Source organism: Rhizoctonia solani, chromosome 10, assembly GCF_016906535.1.
Source record: "Rhizoctonia solani chromosome 10, complete sequence".
Taxonomy (NCBI): Eukaryota; Fungi; Basidiomycota; class Agaricomycetes; order Cantharellales; family Ceratobasidiaceae; genus Rhizoctonia; species Rhizoctonia solani.
In genome coordinates, this window is record NC_057379.1 from 1,694,820 (window position 1) to 1,714,216 (window position 19,397).

The following is a 19,397-nucleotide window of genomic DNA, read 5'->3' on the forward strand; positions in this document are numbered from 1 at the left end:
AAAACCTGGGGAACCCAAGTTACACGTCGTCATTTCAAGTTCCGGTTTGGACTCGCCCACAATGTCCAGCATCAGCAGGTCATACAGCAAACGAAGCTCTTCCTCTATCGGAGAGAAAGTTTCGAAACATTTGACATTTCTTGCTGCTGAGTATCAAGGGAGAAAAGTCACCATTAGACGTAATCCGGAATATCAGGTTCGCCACGGTTCATCAACCCTTTTTTCTTGTTGTTCTTTTACTCAACCGGCTTTGAAAAAAATTTAGGAAACAATAGCATCTGTACGGAGGGCGTTCAACTCACTGAGTCGTACTCCTGCGAGTCAGATATTGCTCTTTGCGCGTTTCGAAGAGTTCGGAGACGATTTGCAAGTCACCGAGGAGCTATGGTCGGACCTACTTCCCAGACTCATGTTGGTGACTGTTATTCTCGATGACTTTTCTCCGTCCCCGCCTCCGCCGCCACCGCTCGTCGGCGACACAAGTTCCGGGAGCCATACAGAAGCGTATGGAACATTGCAAAGTGAGTTAAATGTGCTAATATATCACTGGTAGCGACTAAACTATCGTAGTCTTTGCCAAAACATTTACTGGCAAGACTATTCGACTCTTGGTACATCCTGAGGACACAATAGAGAATGTCAAACAGAAGATTCAGGACAAAGAAGGCATACTATCAAAACAACAACGTCTCATATTTGGTGGTCAACGACTGTCCGACACCATGACCGTTACCGAATGCAAGATTGGGTCGGGCGATATCATGGACCTGGTAGTCTCAATGCGAGAGAAGTCGTTGTCACGCCGTACAAGTACTGGTGATTAATAATCGGACAAAGTTCTCGATGAGACATTGGTTAGTGGTATAGCCAACCAGACTTATGAAGGGAGAGAAAACCTAGAAGAATTTTGGAGACGGAGAGCGCATGATTCGTTGCGTACTTTAGAGTAGCCAATAATTAATTATATAATACAATTATGGACATGTATTTTATGTAACAACGATGTGTTGAGGACATGGAATGATCTAAAGTGGACGCGAAGCACTGGTTATGGAGGACTTCTTGGAGACTACAATACAATAGAGTGCCGTTTTCGACTCGAAAAAGATAAACCACCTCAGAGCCACCTGAAAGCACGTGGCATTTTCGGTTTTGATTTCAGCCACATCTATTGTTCAAGTCGCATCCCTCGTAAAATATAAGGAATGGCAGACAGACTCAGAGCTCGATGAAATAATTCTGCTGTTAGTCAAAGGTCCACATCCGGGCCTCCAATTTTTCTAGTGGCGGAATACAACGGTCGGAAGGTCACTGTCCCACGGAATCCGGACTACCAGGTAAGGTACCTTGACGAGTCCAACTCGCATTCGGAATATAGTGTTAACAAATTACTTTTCATTCTCAATTAAGGAGACTATCGCATCAATCAAGAATAGTTTCCGTAGGCTCGCAGCGGTGCATGACTATCAACTCTTTATCTTTGCCTTCCTTGAAGAAGTGAAAGGTGACGTTCAAATCACTGAAAGCGTGTGGGAAAACCTCGTAGCAAGTCTCATGGAAATCCGAATTCAGCTCGACGATGAGCCAGATGTCTCATTAGTTCAGCCAGAACCCATGATAAATCAGTCCAGCGTTCGCCTCAATCATGCACCAGCGCCAACTTCCAATCCACTCCAGAATCGGATCTCACATAGAAAATTAACTGGGAGCTTCCAGATTTTCGGCAAGTTCTAATCTTCTGCGTTTAAAAATCATTTCATATTGCTGACCTTGCAATGCATGTATAGTCGTAACGCTGACAGGCAAAACCATCGCGGTCGGGGTTGATTCGAGCGACACCATAGCCAGCCTGAAAAGCAAGATCCAGGATCGAGAGGGCATCCCAACTAACCACCAACGTCTCATTATGGCTGGAAGGCAACTGGAGGATAAAGCTACGTTAATGGATTATAACATTCAGCACGAGTCAATCGTTCACTTGGTATGCCGACTGGTTGGGGGCAAACCGATCATCTACATCTTCCCTGCAAGCACAGTGAAAGATGTTCGCGTTCATCTTTCGTTAACTCGATCATGGAGCTTCTCTGAATCTATCCCCCAGCGGAAGTCAGCACTCTGACAGGTGGCCAAACAATCGATTGGACCGTTGATGCCAAGCCAGACGGGACTTTATTTGACAAGGTAGCAAACCGCGAGGTCGCATATTTGTTCTGGGAGGCACAGTGAGCAAGTGTTCAAGTCGACTATTAAGCGTAACACTAACCCAGTGTCCAAACAGCACCAGCCCTAGACTCCCTTCACCCCCTGTCACTCGACCTGGTACTCCGGTTGAGATATCAGCGCTCACCTTCGATCCATCGAGCCCCGTTTTACTGTCTAGCCAATCTGCTCTTCTGCCTTTTGACAAAATCACGGGCTACATTGACGATGTGCTGTTGGCGCCCGGATTTCATCTTGAAGCAAGAACCTCATTCATTACGTCGGTAACCTTGTTTCCGTCACCTGATTTGAAAGTTAACTCATTCCTGCATAGATACTGGCTTCCAAGTCTCTCAAGGCATGCATACGTCTCGCTGAGGTTCCTACCTCAGGAAGAATACGAAAAGGCAGCTCCGTTGAATATAACGCCAGCTCCTGAAGTCATAACGCGAGTGTTTATGCTATTTAGAGGCGTTGAAGAAAGTCAAGTTGAGTTCTGGTCGGATGCTGCAGGAATGGCATGCCAGGATGTTACTGTTTGGAGGGATGTGGTAGGGGTTGATATTGAGAAGACGCTGAACAGATCTTTATATCGTGTTTTGGAATGGGGTGGTATGGAAGTGAAATAACGGGCAATAACCCATAGGTGATTGAACTTTACATTGTCTGTTAGATTGATTGCAGTACACAAATTGATATGATATTGAATACCAATAAACAATGCAATTTTCCTTGGGCCGTTCATGGAGTAGTATGTAATGGCGAGAGGCTGGTTTGGAAGGATTCTGGAAACGGTTTAATAAAGCCCAACAACCAACAACCTGCGGGTATTTGGGGAATCTCCCGCATAAATGTCACTGATCGAGAGCTAGGAGATGTTCGCTATTTTTCAAGTTTTGTCCATGTTCGGGAGGATTTCTGATGGTTACGGCCATTGGGTCTACGCGGGTCGACAGCCAGACAAGTGGTGGGTGAAAACAGTGAAAATTAGTAACATCCCGTCATGTTTGGCTATGCTATCGCCCTATGAGTGGGTATAATTTCTTTGAAATAGAATAATTACCAGTGTACTAGCGAGATAATCGGTTAAGTGAAAGGGAATATGTATGTTTGAATCGAGCTTTAGTTTGCGCATATAGTGTGGATGCATATGGTCGTAAACATAAATCAACGTAAGGCAGTTTTAAATTTTACTCGCGTATTTATCGACTAATACCACCGCTCGAGCGAAAATGAGGTGGGTACATATCAGATTTTTGCAGGAGGACGAGGTCGATTTCTCAGCCTCGTGACCGAACCATTTTTAAGTATCTTTGTGGACCTTAACCAAAAAAATAAACTGAATTTAAACTTCGGGTGAGGTAACAAAGTCTGGCGCCTGAACTAGTCATTTTAACGGTAAGTAATTCATCGGAGCGCTCAGGAAAACTCCACCGGCCTTCCATGGGCCCTCTTTGGAGATTTGGCTTGCTTCGAGTTCCTAATGAAGTAAAGCTATGTTCAAAGTACTCAAAAAAACGTACTAGCACGTGCATTCCAATTAAATTACCCCTAATTTTGTGCTTACGCTTTACGTTAACAAAAATCAAGCGGATTGGAGTCTTTTACTTCATTCCAGAAACTCATTCACAAACTACCAGGACGATGTCGAGTCAGATGTCCTTCTCGAGCACTAATTCTACAAGTGTTGGCACTCAAAGTAGTAGAGAACCACTACCTTTCTTAGTGGCACAGTATGAAGGCCAGAAGTTCACGGTTCTCCGAAGCATCAGTTACCAGGTACGATATTTAGAGGATACCAAACCCTCGAACCGTCTTTCGACCTAACTCTCGTTCGTTAATCAGAGTACAATCGCATCAGTAAAAAGGAACATCGCCAGCCTCCAAGAGACACTAGACGATCATATCTTCATACTCGCAATACTTCCAGGAGTATGCGACTATGTTCGAATCACAAAAGATGTCTGGGCGAGCCTCTGTGATAAGCTGATGGTTGTTCGAGTAGAACAGGATACATATGATTGGTCTAAGTCCTCGAAGCGCGAATGTTCCCCCGAAATACGTACCGACAAAAAACGCGCCAAATACAACCGGCCGTCCAGCGATCAAGGGCTCCCAGTCGGTGAAAATGCCGTAGCCGAAAGTTCACAGGTATTAGCTAGGGCAATGCGGGATTGCCGCGAGAGCCACGGCGGACAATTCAGTAATATTGAGCATGGGAGCCCATGGGGGTAGGCTATTTCAAGCGAAATGAATTCAATTAATGCTAACTATCGTATTATGAAGGGGTGGCAAAAATATTGGCCAAATGAAGTTCAACAAAAGAAGAACAAAACGAGGCCCGAACTTGAAACCCTCAACCTGGAGTTATTCCAATGATGGCCTCGATCGGTTCTCACCAAATCATCGAGCAGAAGGAGACATCCATCTATCCCCTAAACACTCCGACAGTGACTCGTTTGACCATTGGGTCTGTCGCATAGTCAGGGGAAGAAAGTCATGGTACAGAGTTCTGGGAAAAGAGCCGCATCCCAGCCTGAGAAACTACGTTTTAAGGGAAGGAACAGTAAGGTTACCGCCAAAATGGGTGCTTCCTGGGACTTTGCGTTGCGCAGAGTATAGGCTCAACCGAGATCTCGATCTATATTAGTGAGGCTGGGTGAATAATTCTGGGCATTGGCTGTGTATATTCGTAGGTCTGTGGAATCGTGCTGGTCACCCCCCTTGTTGCGCTCTGCTGCAATATCTCCTGAATGCACAAACTCTTGTATATATCGATTCAACCGCGTAATCATACTATGGACATAGTATCTCAAGGCCCCGAACAGACGCCGTTGAAAGACGACTACATTCAGCACGACTTACGCTAAAGACAAATATCGAGCGTGTGATGAGTAAATGTATTATCCTTTCATTTCTCTCAATTACGTTTTGCACATTGAATTCAATAGAGTGCCAATTAGATAATAATTTGATTGTTTCACAATCTACTTTGCTGTCATATTCGTGCATATAGTATCGTAGTGTCAAGCATAATGTGCCGACGACAAGAGAAAATTCTAGTGAGCGAGCGTCGCCAAGCATCAAGATTCATCGATACACCTCTCTGGAGATATTCGGATTGAAGACCTTAAGTTCCCGGAACCTTGGTGGCAAATCGCCCTCCTAGACATTTTGGGTAAGCTCGTAATGTGGTTGAGCTCCAACGAGGCTTTTTGGAAGCTTCTTGCTACGTATACAATTAGTGCGCTATGTCGTCATGAGTATAGTCTCCTCTGCAATAGGACTGAATAACCCCCCCCCCCCGCGCTTCCTTCTTTTCACGCAATCTTACTCTCTTTCTCACGACTCGCCAACGATATGTTGTCCCAGCAAACGTCCCGGCATAATAAATCTAAGAGTACCACTACCCGACTCGAAGAGCCCCTACCAAATTGTTTTTTAATTGCAGAATACGGAAGCCAAAAACTGGTTATTCCGCGAATTAGGGATTATCAGGTATGATGATTGCGTGCCTCTGAGCTCAGAGTCCCCATTCGGCCAGTTAACCGTGCGCTCGTCAGGATACAATTGCATCCTTAAAGCGGAACATCAGTGGCCTGAAAGTGATACCGAATGACCAGATATTTATCAGTGCTTTTATCGAAGAAGTAGACGATCATGTTAGAATCACTGAAGATGTCTGGACGAGTCTCTGTCCCAACCTAGTTGCCATTCGAGTTGGGCAGAATACATGCGATAGGTCCAGATCACTGGGACGCGAGAGTTCTCCTGATGCATGGGCCGACAAAATATACCTCGAATCGACTCGGCCTCGAAGTCAACAAGCACTCGAAAACGCTATGCAAAGTAATTCACAAGTTTTGGGAGCAAAGGCCGTGGGTTCGTATGGTATTGCTTACGAGGATTCCGATTCGGATCTGGATGACCCAGAAATAAGCCCATGGGGGTAAGTGGGTCCAAGCGAACCATGGCCTTATAACACAGCACTCATCATCTTTGTACAATGACTACATAGCGGTAGGGAAAAAGGGCCGATGAAATACGGTTATCGGCCCACGATGAAAGTCCCGCCCCCTAAACCTCTGACTTGGAGTTACTTCAAAGATGGGATTGATCGAAATTCACCAGATCATCGGGACGTGGGAGATGTACATGTGTCTAGATCTCCCAGCGGTTCAGAAGGTTGCCCATTTAGTCATTGGGTCTGCCTCATACGCAAAGGGGAGAAGCAATGGGTAAAGGCGGCTCAGGGATATGCTCATCCTACCCAGAAGGATTACGTTCTACGATGTGGGACAGTGTGTACCCCGCCTCGATGGGTCCTCCCCAAGTCATTGGATTGCGCGAACTATCGCAAACAAGTCCAGCGCAATTCATATTAACGATGAGTGGAAATTCCTGGACCGTTCTGCCATGTTTCGGTCGTGTGGCTTTTGCGTGGCCAATTGACTCATTGGAAGAGAATTGTGAACGTCATCGATCGTTCGATCACATAACATGTTGACAAGTTTACAAATATATGAAACCCGATATCAAGGGGAAATTATTACTAAATACGTTCTAAAAAAACGCGATATATAAACGGTATCCAAGTACTAGGCACCTTCAGTTGGTGAAGGATCATTCGAATCTTCCGCTGAGTCGAGTAAGCTAAGTGGCAGAGTGAGAAGGAACAAACCATGCGCGAGAGAAGTAGCGTACCTATATTGCTTGCTTAACACACATTCACCGCCATTTTCCAAGTCGATGGCATATGAGTAGAAGAAGCCTTCGGATGAGACAACCATCACATTTGGCAGGGTGCTATAAAGACAACCAAAACACGATATGGGTCGTCAATACTGGTGTCATGAAACATAGGTCGAAAGGAGCGCACCTGCTAATAGCGACAATACATCTTGTGCCCGAAGTAGGGAGCTTGAGTGATGCAAAGTCCCGTGATGGCTCCCACATATCAGATAAACCACCCGGAAGGTATCCACCCATAGTTCCAGCAATACCCCGAGTAAGTCCAAGAGATTTGCGTCGCAACGAGGAACTGCAGCCAGATTAATTTCAATTGATCCAGGAAAAGACACCAACACGCACCCCATTCCATTCTTCTTCTTTCCATCCATGTACGCTTCATACCCACCTTCCATTCCAGCCCCACCCTTGCCCGTCTCCTGGCTATCAATACTACCGCCCGGGCTACTCGGTCCACTATTCCCTCGTTTCTTCTCTCCCTCGGGGTTGCCTCCTTTGAGTTTGAAGATATGTACCGTATCGGTAGCCGAGCTTACGGCAAGAAGGGTGCTAACAGCATTGAATGTAATACAATGTATCTTCGCCCCCCTTACTCCTCTCCTGAACTCGTACAGTCTTTCAGCAGCAGGAACACTGAATACCCGAATGACTGTTCCTTTTTCCGAGGCGGTAGCAAGGAGCGTACCGGTACTGTTCAGAGAAATGTGCGCGAGGGGAGCCTTGTGCGCGCGCACAATATTGGTCACAGCCAGCAAGCGCGTATCAAAGATAAGTACATCGCCAGAAGAGGATGCTGTGTTTGCACTCGACGAAGCCGGCGCAGAAGAAGAAGCAGTAGGAGAAGGGGTGGGGGCAGGATAGGCAAGATACGAGGGGTCTGATGAGGGGCTCAGTGCACAAATTGCTAGAGGGGATCACGGTTAACAATGACCGTCAAAGAGAAGAAACTGCTATACACACCGTTTGGATTGGGTGATGTTTCAATAACGTGCATGAGCCTCATCGTGCTTATGTCGTAAATATATATTTCAACTTCGAGCACGACAACAAGAGTCTTTCGGTTGAGCTTTACAGCCAAGATGGATGAGGGGAATAGTAGTTCGCAAATCATCGATTGTCGCTACAGGGAGAGATTAGACAGATTAATCCCACGTTGTTTTTTCGGCCCACCTTGGTGTTCACTATCTGCAATTTCCGGGGGCTCGACGATGGCTGATCCGCAGCGCCGACCAAAGCTATCAACGACGTGCAAAACAACATCTCCACGATACCCCGAGCACCATCACCTAACAAACACGCCTTGATAAGGCTAAGATACCTAATAAAACACGACGGCTCACTTTTGGTATACACCCTTCCAAATGGGTCGCAGTTCGTAATACTGTATCCCTTCTTGGTCCCGACTGAGATACATCTACTTGTATTTGAACGACGAGTCCTATTTTTATACCTGCTTCATACTTACGAGAAGTCTTGGTTAAAGTTGGCAAATAACATGTTTGAGTTAGTTTTCTCCGCCATAGCGGCGAGTCGTAATTGGTGTCGTGGCTGGGTGCAAGTTGGGCAGTGAGTCGTACAGCGCTTACCTGGTGGCAGTACATTCCGTATCTTATCTTGTAACATGCTTATCGGGAAGGGTCCGATTTTGGAATAGGGAGTTCATGGATCCATCGTGGCTTACTTCTGGAAAAACCATCCCGAAGATCGTTTTGAGGCCCAAAATAAGTATCATAAGCTATTTTTTAGTGTTGCATCTACCTTCGGCAATAAGCTTTGTGCTTTCCCAAGGTTGTGAAGCTGAGATACAGGTATATTGCACAGCCACAAGGATAGGACGCTCCATTACTACATAACCACCCAGTCAAGCTATATATCAGTCATTCTGGAGCTCTTCTTGGCAGAAACTTGTACCATGGCATCAAGCCTAACCTTGGCGTCATGTTGGCCAGTTGCTTTGGACCGAACTGTGCACCCGCAAGCATGGGCTCCTCCGACTGGCCGTGAGTATATGGACGCACTCACTTTCATATAAGGTTTGATTAAAGTTGTATTAATAGGCACTCATGGAGGTTGCACGCATAAAGCACAGGATCAGTCACGTGACTAACTAGAAAGGTCTCTTTTTTTGAGGAGAGCTCGCCGTCGTGAGCGAGCCTAAGCTGAAGCTGCACTTGATAACAGAGGGTGAACATGTGTATATTTTGCCTGGCGTTCTGCGGAAGCTTATTTGCGTGGGTATTTCAAGTACTTGCGAGAATGGCCTTCGAAATTTCTAGAAAGCAACGGGCGTTTACGGTCCCACCGCATATAGTCCAAAAATCACAAGCGATGATGCAAGTGACAGTCAGTGTTGATTAGAACATAACCATTGGTGGCGTCACTTCAGTGATCTTTCTAGAAACCTTGAGGGGTATAAATAAGGTTGTCTGTAGGCCTCAAGTTCTGCAACAAATCCACCTGAAGTCTATTTCAGCTTTACTCGAACTCTACTCTTCACAGTACTATGTCTTTTTCTCGCAGCTTTCTCAGCGACTTCCACCCTCTCTTCCGCCTTGTCGAAGACCCTCAGTCTTCCTACGGCTCTCCTTCCCAGAGGTCGTCTCTTCAGCAGCGTCAGGCTGTAGTTGACGTCTCAGATGAGGAAAAAGAGTACGTTGTGAGAGCTGAGCTCCCTGGGGTCCAGAAGAAAGACGTGGACGTCCATATTGGCAATGATGGCCGTTCTCTGACCATTGAAGGCCATGTTCATCATACTCATAAGCCCACACAAGGTAAATTCCACTCACTATGCTCACTATGTAACTGTATAACTAACTCTTATTCGGTAGATACCTCTTCTACTACCCAAAAGGCCGAGGCTAATGAGCAGTCTAAGGATTCTGAGCAACCAGCCGAGACATATGATTACCGTTCAACCTTCTCTCGAACTGTCTGGTTCCCTCATGCAGTCGACGGCAACAATACTCGCGCCAATCTGGCTGATGGTATCCTAACCTTGAATCTACCTAAGCGCATGGAATCAGGCAGGCAGAAGATCAATCTCTTGTAAATCACATGCAAGCCACAAATCAGGGTTTTAATCTGTGGCCATTTTATCGCTTTTATGAATCTAATCCTCGTTAGCTATTTTTCTCTTCCCGATGTATCTAGTTTATCAGAAGGTTTTGGCCCCAATTTAACTGATGTCGATTACTATAACATTATTTGACTGCAGGCATTAAGCTCCACTCAGCCATCTGGCGCAACGAGCTCCAAATAGACCGAGAACTTATGGGTGAGTAATTCCCACATCCGTGCTCTCACATAGTAAACTCACAAAATACGGGAAATCCGTATGACGCCAATTTTTTTCAAACATTCCTACCTCAAAATGTAAAACACGGAGCTAGACGTCATGTAGAGATCAGATGGGAATACGGATTAGTGAAAATACTGGTCAGGTTTTGCCAGCACTTAGCACGTAAGTGTAGAAAATTCCCCTTTTAGGGTCTCACGCGTTGGTATTTGAGACAGGTAAAAGTTAGTAAAACTGGCCATCCAGCCAGCTCTCTATATCCACCCTACTTTGACCCCCTTCAGCTCCATTTATTCCTTCCACATATAAATGCAGCTCATATGCGGTTCCTTTACTCCATGACTCATAGCCTAGATCATCATTCGTCATAAGTCTGGAACATCCATAGTAACTAAATATCGGTTCCGTCCGAGCTTGGGTGGACATCCATGAGGGTGTATATAAATTCATGTGGAATACGATGGCGCGAAACTCCCGGGTTACAAACATCGCCAGCGTGATTAAGGATTTCCGCGGTGCGATCATGCTTTGAACGTCAGCTGATCAGATGCACCCACAACAGCTTGGCTCTACACCTGCCTCAATCCATTGTGTGATATGAACCGGCTGTATCTCTGTGACAGTAATTCCTTGCTTGACCATAGGCCTCCTCAACTGTCCGACCCAGCCATTATAACCTTGATATTATCATTCGAAGTTTTGCCAAATTGAATATTGTTGGAGCTGTACGTGAGAGAAGTTGGATACTCGATGATTCGGCGGGCCGGGGGCTTTACCAACAGGGCCGATGGGGATAAATGGGGATAGATCCATGCTCACGCGGAGGTCTCGTTCTATCATTTTGTTATAAAACCTCTGGTCTCGGGTTTTGGGGGCTACTAGAACTCGACAGTTTATCTACTCAAATCTGTTCTTGAGCTTGAGATGTTGCCCGCACTTCTTACTCTAGTAACAGGTGCGACTGCCTCTCTGACTTCGAAATCGGTTTCCAAACCTCCGACCTGTATTGTACCTTCCCACCAAAATGCCAACATCTCGGATACTTCTGCTGTACATGCGGCCTTCAAGAAATGCGGAAAGGGCGGGCGGATCATTTTCTCAGAGAACACTAATTATACCTTACGCGAATTGACGGTATGCCCCAAGCTTAATGGCCTTTTAGTACTGAGACTGAGATTATACAAGATAATGTCACCCTGCATAGATTGTACGGTTCAACTTGAAGGCACCATCCAAATGGCCGACAATATTACGTATTGGCTGAAGAATACAACTAACTCACCAAACGTTACTGACCAGACTTATCCTCACCTGGTATATTAGTAAGTCTTGGTGCAATGAAAACATCAATAGTCTAACGTCCACCATCAAAGCCCTTTCCAGGACACCGTTGCATATCTAATACTCAAAGATTGGTCACACTCTACCCTCATTTCAAAAACAGGAAAAGGCCTCATTGATGGACTTGGTCAACTATGGTGGGATGCCGCAGCTGGGCAACAGGTTTTATTCCCTAAAACTTTGCGCCGACCGGTTCTAATTGCCCTGGATGGAGCAAATAACGTCACTGTAGACAACATAGCGATGAAGAACCCCGCGATGTGGTTTAACTGGGTGATCGATAGCAAAAATGTTCTCTACAAAAATATCCGATTATCGGCGTTGTCTGCAAACAAGAACCCACCGGCGAACGCCGACGGATGGGAGTGAGCCTGATCCTTTTACTGCTCAGCTATCTTATTAACGCCAACTATCAGTACCTATCGGACTTCCCATTTCGAGCTTCGAGACTCCCATGTGGTCTCTGGAGATGATTGTTTCTCTTTCAAGGGCAACTCGACATACGTTAATATCGAGAACGTCTATTGCCAGAATTCGCATGGAATTAGCGTCGGTAGCCTTGCACAATACCCGGGGGTATTGGATATCGTCGAGCACGTTAAAGTTGTAAGTGCTAACATCGCCATCTAACGAACCTAGCATCTAATCATAGCAGAAAAACATCACATTCGTTGGCGATGGTGGAAGTTCTAATAACGGCGCGCGTATCAAGGTTTGGTCAGGACCTGTGGGAACTGCTATAGTTAATGATATACACTATGAGGACTTATTGGTGAGTTCCTACGACCGTCTACGTTAATTGTGGGCTGTTAATAATGTGTTCATAGATTGAAAACGTCACAAATCCTCTGATGGTAGACTCATGCTACTTTAGCTCTGCTTATTGTGCAACTGTGGGTATCCATCGCCTCTTCCCTTTCACTCATAGAACTCAGCCCTTCATAGGGAAAGCCTATAGCAAGCATAACCAATGTAACAGTCACCAATGTTACAGGCACCTCTACTGGTCCGGTTGTATCCTCCATTATCTGTCCAGAAGGTTCCATATGCGACATCAAGCTGAAGGATATCAACATAACCCCCAGGACAGGTGCAGCTCCCATATATAGGTGCTTTAGCGTCACTAGTGAGGAGCTGGGTGTGGACTGCACCTATCCAACAGTGGTCAATGGAACGTTCAAATGGCCTTAGAGCGAAATCTTAGATATTCGCACACCCATTGGTAGGCAGTATTTGTTGTAAATATTCCGAGCATATAGCCAAAACAATATAGTGATGAATGCTTCCATGCTTTTTTACATAAATTCCCAATAAGTGGGCGTCATTGAGGTATTCAGAAATTCCAGTATACGGAAGGGTCGTTTTGAGCTTGATAGCGTCTTATTGTAAGGGCTACGCGGTTATCGTAGGGTTAATTACCAGTATATACGCTACCCTTATATTATACCGTGACTCTCATACCTTGACTCATCTCCCTGTTCGTATTCGTCCGAGTTTGATTACCAACTGTATAAATTACGTTTATTTGACTTATTATGTTCATACATGTATCGGGTCCCGGCACCTTGTAATCTCACCTATCTCTATCCCTATCCATATCTTTGTGGCATGCCTCCCGCCGTGAATATCTATCCCTATCCTTGTCCCGGTAATCATCTCACCGGATGATCCATCCACTCTCCTTGTCTTTAATCTCAACCAATATCGAGTGTGTGTTACGATTTGTCATTCAACGCGACCCCGCCGCGGGTCAAGTCTATTGTACACCCGACAAGTGGAGCCCTTATACCTGTATGAATGCACGTGAAAATTTGAACTTAATAACCTTTGGACGTCACTGTTTTCTCAACTCTTCCCCAACTCGTGTTTGACAATTTTGCTCCGGCTATATTTCTCAAAATGGAAGGGCCTCCTATCCGGCGGCCCGCCCGACCCGCCAAGGCCTCATGACACTGATTAGAAGCCTGATCGAAACGAGTATTATTGGGGCTTGATTCGAGCGAGAGTGCCTTGGCCAGTGACTCCTCGGGCCATCCGCAGTCTCGGCTGAGGGTGGTATTCTGAACTAATGGGGAAAGCTATTATGGGCTTCTAGCTCCGGTCCTGTTGTATAAAGCACCAGGACTCTGCACTATCTGATCTTATTGAGCTTAGACTCTTCCATCTCTGAGCTTGGCGCTCTATTCAACATGCTTTCTGCGATACTCGCTGTTGCTCTGGGAGCAGCCGTCGCTCTCGCTTCAAAAACAGGCGTCAAGACGCAGACTTGCATAGTACCTTCCCATGGTAATGTGAATATCTCTGATACCCCTGCTGTTCATGCCACTTTCAAAAAGTGTGGCAAGGGCGGGCATATCATCTTCTCAGAAAATACAAATTATACTCTGAGGGAATTGACGGTAAGAGAAATCATGCATTTACCGAAATAAGTTGTCTTAAATTTAAGGAAAGACTATGACTCCCTGTATCGGGTGCACCGTTCAACTTGAAGGAACCATCCAAATGGCCGACAACATCACCTATTGGCTGAAGAACGAGACAACAAACACCCCCAATATCACTGCCGAGACTTTTCCTCACTTGGTCTACTAGTACGTTCTAACCCAGCTAAAGATATTGAGGGCTCGTATACTCAACTATACATTATAGCCCATTCCAAGATACAGTCGCGTACCTCATATTGAAAGACTGGTCACATTCCACTCTAGTTTCGAAAACCGGCAAGGGTTTAATCGATGGACTCGGCCAACTATGGTGGGATGCAGCAGTAGGTCAACAAATTCTTCTTCCCGGAACTTTGCGTCGGCCGGTCCTCTTCACTCTGGATGGAGCCAACAACGTCACTGTGGACAACGTGACAATGCGGAATCCCGCCAACTGGTTCAACTGGGTGACCGACAGCTCAAATGTTGTTTACAAAAACATTCGGTTGTCAGCCTTGTCGGCGAACAAGAATCCGCCGGCGAATGCTGATGGATGGGAGTGAGTTGGTGTGTGCGAAGCTCTAACTATTTGCTAATTATAATGAGTTTAGCACTTACCGCACTTCTCATTTCGAACTTCGGGATTCGCACATCGTCTCTGGAGATGACTGCTTTGCGTTCAAACCCAACTCTACATATATCACCATCGAGAACGTCTACTGTCAAAATTCGCATGGTGTTAGTGTTGGCAGCCTCGCGCAGTATCCTGGCGTATTGGATATCGTAGAGCATGTCAAAGTGGTGAGTACTCCTAAATTAGATATCAGAACTTCGACTCATCCGCAATCGGGTAGAAAAATGTGACATTTGTTGGAAATGGCGATAGCTCTTCTAATGGGGCACGCATCAAGATTTGGTCCGGACCGGTAGGGTCTGCGATCGTCAATGACATCCATTATGAAGATCTACGAGTGAGTTACCTAAACAGGCTATAGTTGTGTAGTTCTCACATGATCAAACTACAGGTCGAAAACGTCACGAATCCATTGGTAGTTGACTCCTGCTACTTTAGTTCCGCATATTGTGCTACCGTTAGTACTCATTATCCTATCGCCGTTGTTGCCAATGCTCAAACCCAGTTTTAGGGAAAACCTGTAGCGACCATAACGAACGTGACGGTGACCAATATCACCGGCACTTCGACAGGAAAGGTTGTGTCCTCGATCATCTGTCCAGAAGGGTCGACATGCGATATCAAGCTCAAGAATGTCAACATAGTTCCCAAGACAGGTGTTGCGCCTGTGTACAGGTGCTTCAGTGTCGCGAGTGAGGATTTGGGTGTGAACTGCACGTATCCGACGATTGTGAATGGAGCATTCAAGTGGCCGGCTTAGACCGACAACTCCGGCTTTTGTACTTATCATATCTTTCATGATCACATAGCAACTCAATAAAATTTAGAAGCCGGGACATGGTATTTGCTACCACCCGATTCGTGATCTTGTTCATCTATACGAGCGAATCGCGGTTAGTCGTCGCGTGCCGACAACAGAGTATCCGCGCTTTGCCTATCCTGCCGAGATTTGTCATTTGAGGCGAGTGGAACTTGGTTATAGTGGAAGGACGTCCCCAGCCCTGGACTAAAACCAGAGGTTTGTGTGTTGAGTTTGATATCAGGCTGTGCCCATACATCGGCTTTAAAATCAGAGGTTAGATTATGTGCATGCATTATGCGTGGATCGCACCTGACCTGCCCAGTCGGGCACAATGACCGAGATGACGATCAGGATCCTTTGCTGAGGATGTCTTTTCAGGTGTAAAATGATTACGATCCAGGCGAGCAGTAGCCATTCTTGCACAAGTCGTATGCTCACAATGGGGTGGCCGGGGTGGAAATCCTTGGTAGTGAGATTACTAGGCGATGATGGTGGGGGAATTTACTCATTATCAATTATTGCCGAGCTATCTCACTCGGTATCATGTCAAGAATCCCAACAGCACCAACCGGGAATAATGTATAAATAAAAATGGCAGAACATGTACCCGCATAAGTGGGGATAGTGAGCATTTGATTTTCCAACAACAGGAACACACGTACGAGCCACATGCCCAAACATGCTTCACGAACACTTCCGAAGAAGAATCGGTGACAGGCGGAAGATCTTAAGATCTGAACGTCAACTGTATGATCCCTTTTGTATTATTGTGGTTACGGAGAGATTTCCAAGCTTTCCCCGAACGCTTTGGCGCCCTTGTATAAAAAGGGTACCGCCGGGAGAGATACAGTGTAGATATTAACCTTCTGCTTCACCCTCCCATTTTTCTTTTACTCGACTCGCCTCTTTTGAGTCGTCCTATTTCGTTTCACATTTGTCGCTCATTACATTTACCATGCTGGGGGTCCTAACGGGTGTCACGCCGGTGGCGGTGTTATTGGGTACTTTGTCACGCGTGACGTTGGCGCGTGCTGATGATCTCCAAACTCTCTACGACCGCCGAGTGACTTCCATCATCAGCGGTGCCAGCACAAGCAAAAGCAAGGTCGATAATCTGTGGGTGCTTAACTTGTTGCTGTCCGGTCAAAGCGAAAGTCTGACTTGACGTCGTAGTCTCAATACACTACAGCCAAACGGAACATGGGCATCGGTCAACTATGCATCGGGATGCGACTCTCAACGCGCCAGTTGGCCTGCAGGAGTCCATTGGAGTAACATTGTGTCGATGGCTGCTGCCTACAAGGGCAAGGTAGCCCAATACAAAGACGATCCCCATCTACTCTCGAGCATTCAACTCGCTATGGGATTTTGGTTCTCAAACGAGATGAGCACCGTCGGAGATGGAACATGCATGGATCGCGAATACCTCGAACCCAACAACTGTCCCTGTGGTACACCAGGACTGTGGGGCGCAAACTGGTTCAGGTGAGTCTGTCGCCATTAATATTCTATCCTGTCATAGCCTGCTAATAGCCTTTTCGTTTCTAGCAACGTGATACAAGTACCCGACCCTGTTGGACAAACTTGCAACATGCTCCGTTCCGAACTTACCGAATCTGAACTAGGCAACTGTACACTCATCACCTCTCGTGCATTTTCGACCTTTTACCGAGAAACCCCGCCGAGCTATCTTACCGGTGCGAACGTGATCGACATTTCGGCGATTGGAATCTGTGCTGGTCTTTTGGATAACAACAAAGCTGGAAACTCATCGAAGATTATGGATGCCTATCAAAACATCCATAACCAGGTAGTTGTTGAGCCCGCGCCGCGAGTTGACGGGATCAAGCCCGACGGGTCGTTCCAGCAACACAAGGGAATCATTTTTGACGGTACGTGCTTCTGTGCTCACGCTATGCGGCAGCTCACCATAAGGATACTCACAGGCAACTATGGCAAAGACTTGTATGTGCACGTATCCCATGCTCTTGACCGGGTATTGACCACCGGATAGCACCAACTCGGTTGTTGACTTCGAGCTCATCGCACTGGGTACCCAATTCCAGGCCAATAAGACAGTGCAAGATACGTTTGGCTTCCACTTAGACGGTTCTAGGTGGATGACGTTTACGAACACGCTTAGCAAGGTAGTTCACTGGGATTTTGTACGTTGATTCAAACTTAAGCAAATAATCTCGTATTGAAGCATTTCTTAGAGTGTCATTGGTCGGTTCATATCCTATCCTGTCGCGGACACTACGTGAGCGAGATAAAAGCCTTCATGCGGTATAATCTAACAACTCTTGTAGTCGCGCTTCGTCCAGTCTGCAAACGAACCTGGGGGATGTGACCGAGCTCGGAAACGCATGGGGCCAGCAGGACCTGATCGAGTTTGGAACTGTTCTATCGCAAGCTGCCAACGAAAGTAGTGTCAATTCAGCCAAGCTGACGGGCAGCAGGGTGTTCTGGAGTTCTGATTACGTGGTGAGTAAAATATGGTGTCGATAAAAACATCCTAATCAAACAACGTCAAGGTTCATCGTACAGACCAAACAGTAACAACAGTCAAGATGCTTTCCAGTCGTACCAGTACTTCCCGATGCACCAACTCCGAGGGTCCCTACACCTTCCATCTGTCCGACGGCGCAGTCTATACCTATACCACGGGAGCCGAGTACGAAGACATGTTCGCAGCGCTAGACTATGACATTATTCCCGGTACCACCACTGACTACAAGGGAACCGTCCTGGACTGCAAGAGCGCCGAGGCGAAAGGTGTGGATGCGTATGCTGGCGGTGTAGAGACCAAGGACGTTGGAATGGCAGCGATGCGCTACGTGAACCCGACATCCAAGGCGTTCCGGTTCTACAAGGCATGGTTCTTCTTTCCCGACAACGTCCAGCACGTGCTCGTCTCGAACGTCGAACAGACCAACCCGAACTCGACGTCTCCTGTTTACTCTGTGCTCGATCAGCGCCTTCGTTCAGGCGACGTTTATGTCAATGGCTCGCCTATCTCTGGAAGTGCAGAAAAGGTCGATGCCAAGTCTATTTGGCACGCCGGAACCGGTTATGCGTTCCCCACGAGCAGCGCTCGTACACCCAAGGTCTCGGTTAGGCTAGAGACCAGGACGGGCGACTGGACTAAACTCGGGGCGAGCAAAGTGGTCGCGACCCCGAAGGATATGTTTGCAGCCTGGATCCCGCACCAGACGCTGACTCTTAACCCCTCTCCCAACGCTACAAACTCGGGTCCGGGCAAATACACCCCTGCTGAGTACTCTGTGTTCCCGGCGACGGCAAGCTACGAGGATTTTAAGGATAAAGCGACCCGACTTGGCCCACGAACCATTGTCAACACGGGAACAGTCAGCGCTGCTATCGATTCGAGCGCTAGGATCTTGGGCGCTGCTTTCTGGAAGGCCGGGGGTGGATATTTTACGGTCAATGATATGGGTATCAAGATCGAGGTCGACCAGAGCGTTGTGCTCATGCTCAAGTTTACCGACGACGGGCGTACCAAGGGCACCGTGAGCGTTGCTGACCCGACCCAGGGCTCGGGCAAGGTGAATATCAAGATTACGTCGGTTGGGTCGTCAAAGAAGCGCGGTCACTACCAGAGGTTGCTAGGACATCATGGCCAGCACATCCCTCGCGTGAAACGAACGACGGAGACATCCAGTGCTGGCTGCTCACTCACTTTGGATCTTCCCGCAGGAGCGTTGGCAGGGTCGACTGTTACTGGAGAGTTTTCTTATTCTGGCTAAGTATTTCCGGATGGTTTTTTCTACGGGCCAGTCGCTCCAATCCCGGGTCACGCGAATCTTTTAGTCGCTGCTCTTTATTGTAACTAGATAATAGTGACAATTCTATCGTTTGTCTCCTGAACTACATCAGACCCTGAGGTTTTGCGGTTATCTTGGTCTACAAGACCGACCTTTTCACTTGGTGCAT

General features: G+C 46.8%; 6 protein-coding genes across 6 annotated transcripts; 5 read left to right on the forward strand and 1 right to left on the reverse strand.

Annotated features, from left to right (window-relative positions):
* Positions 1–61: 61 nt before the first annotated feature.
* On the forward strand, positions 62–2,828 carry RhiXN_08693 (ubiquitin family protein; the record flags this gene model as incomplete). Its single annotated transcript, XM_043328509.1, has 7 exons — positions 62–196; positions 266–521; positions 571–816; positions 1,788–2,061; positions 2,112–2,222; positions 2,279–2,479; positions 2,534–2,828. 7 exons carry the CDS (start codon positions 62–64, stop codon positions 2,826–2,828), a joined length of 1,518 nt encoding a protein of 505 aa, XP_043183894.1.
* A 1,015-nt stretch (positions 2,829–3,843) lies between these two features.
* RhiXN_08694 (ubiquitin family protein) lies at positions 3,844–6,584 on the forward strand (the record flags this gene model as incomplete). Its single annotated transcript, XM_043328510.1, has 5 exons — positions 3,844–3,978; positions 4,045–4,430; positions 4,486–4,669; positions 5,763–6,148; positions 6,224–6,584. The coding sequence occupies 5 exons, from the start codon at positions 3,844–3,846 to the stop codon at positions 6,582–6,584; spliced, it is 1,452 nt and encodes a 483-aa protein (XP_043183895.1).
* Positions 6,585–6,797: 213 nt separating this feature from the next.
* RhiXN_08695 (autophagy-related protein 18) lies at positions 6,798–8,469 on the reverse strand (the record flags this gene model as incomplete). Its single annotated transcript, XM_043328511.1, has 8 exons — positions 6,798–6,852; positions 6,904–7,005; positions 7,079–7,240; positions 7,291–7,852; positions 7,909–8,068; positions 8,119–8,234; positions 8,289–8,362; positions 8,414–8,469. 8 exons carry the CDS (start codon positions 8,467–8,469, stop codon positions 6,798–6,800), a joined length of 1,287 nt encoding a protein of 428 aa, XP_043183896.1.
* Positions 8,470–9,451: 982 nt separating this feature from the next.
* Positions 9,452–12,775, forward strand: RhiXN_08696 (polygalacturonase; the record flags this gene model as incomplete). Its single annotated transcript, XM_043328512.1, has 11 exons — positions 9,452–9,719; positions 9,777–9,993; positions 10,072–10,109; positions 10,163–10,222; positions 11,199–11,377; positions 11,429–11,565; positions 11,617–11,949; positions 12,001–12,190; positions 12,240–12,356; positions 12,412–12,477; positions 12,530–12,775. 11 exons carry the CDS (start codon positions 9,452–9,454, stop codon positions 12,773–12,775), a joined length of 1,851 nt encoding a protein of 616 aa, XP_043183897.1.
* A 998-nt stretch (positions 12,776–13,773) lies between these two features.
* On the forward strand, positions 13,774–15,401 carry RhiXN_08697 (polygalacturonase; the record flags this gene model as incomplete). The annotated part of the gene is made up of 7 exons (XM_043328513.1): positions 13,774–13,983; positions 14,036–14,175; positions 14,234–14,566; positions 14,619–14,808; positions 14,862–14,978; positions 15,033–15,098; positions 15,153–15,401. The coding sequence occupies 7 exons, from the start codon at positions 13,774–13,776 to the stop codon at positions 15,399–15,401; spliced, it is 1,305 nt and encodes a 434-aa protein (XP_043183898.1).
* Positions 15,402–16,398: 997 nt separating this feature from the next.
* RhiXN_08698 (polysaccharide lyase family 8 protein) lies at positions 16,399–19,210 on the forward strand (the record flags this gene model as incomplete). The annotated part of the gene is made up of 8 exons (XM_043328514.1): positions 16,399–16,559; positions 16,617–16,928; positions 16,992–17,335; positions 17,390–17,408; positions 17,458–17,608; positions 17,660–17,703; positions 17,753–17,927; positions 17,978–19,210. The coding sequence occupies 8 exons, from the start codon at positions 16,399–16,401 to the stop codon at positions 19,208–19,210; spliced, it is 2,439 nt and encodes an 812-aa protein (XP_043183899.1).
* Positions 19,211–19,397: the final 187 nt, after the last annotated feature.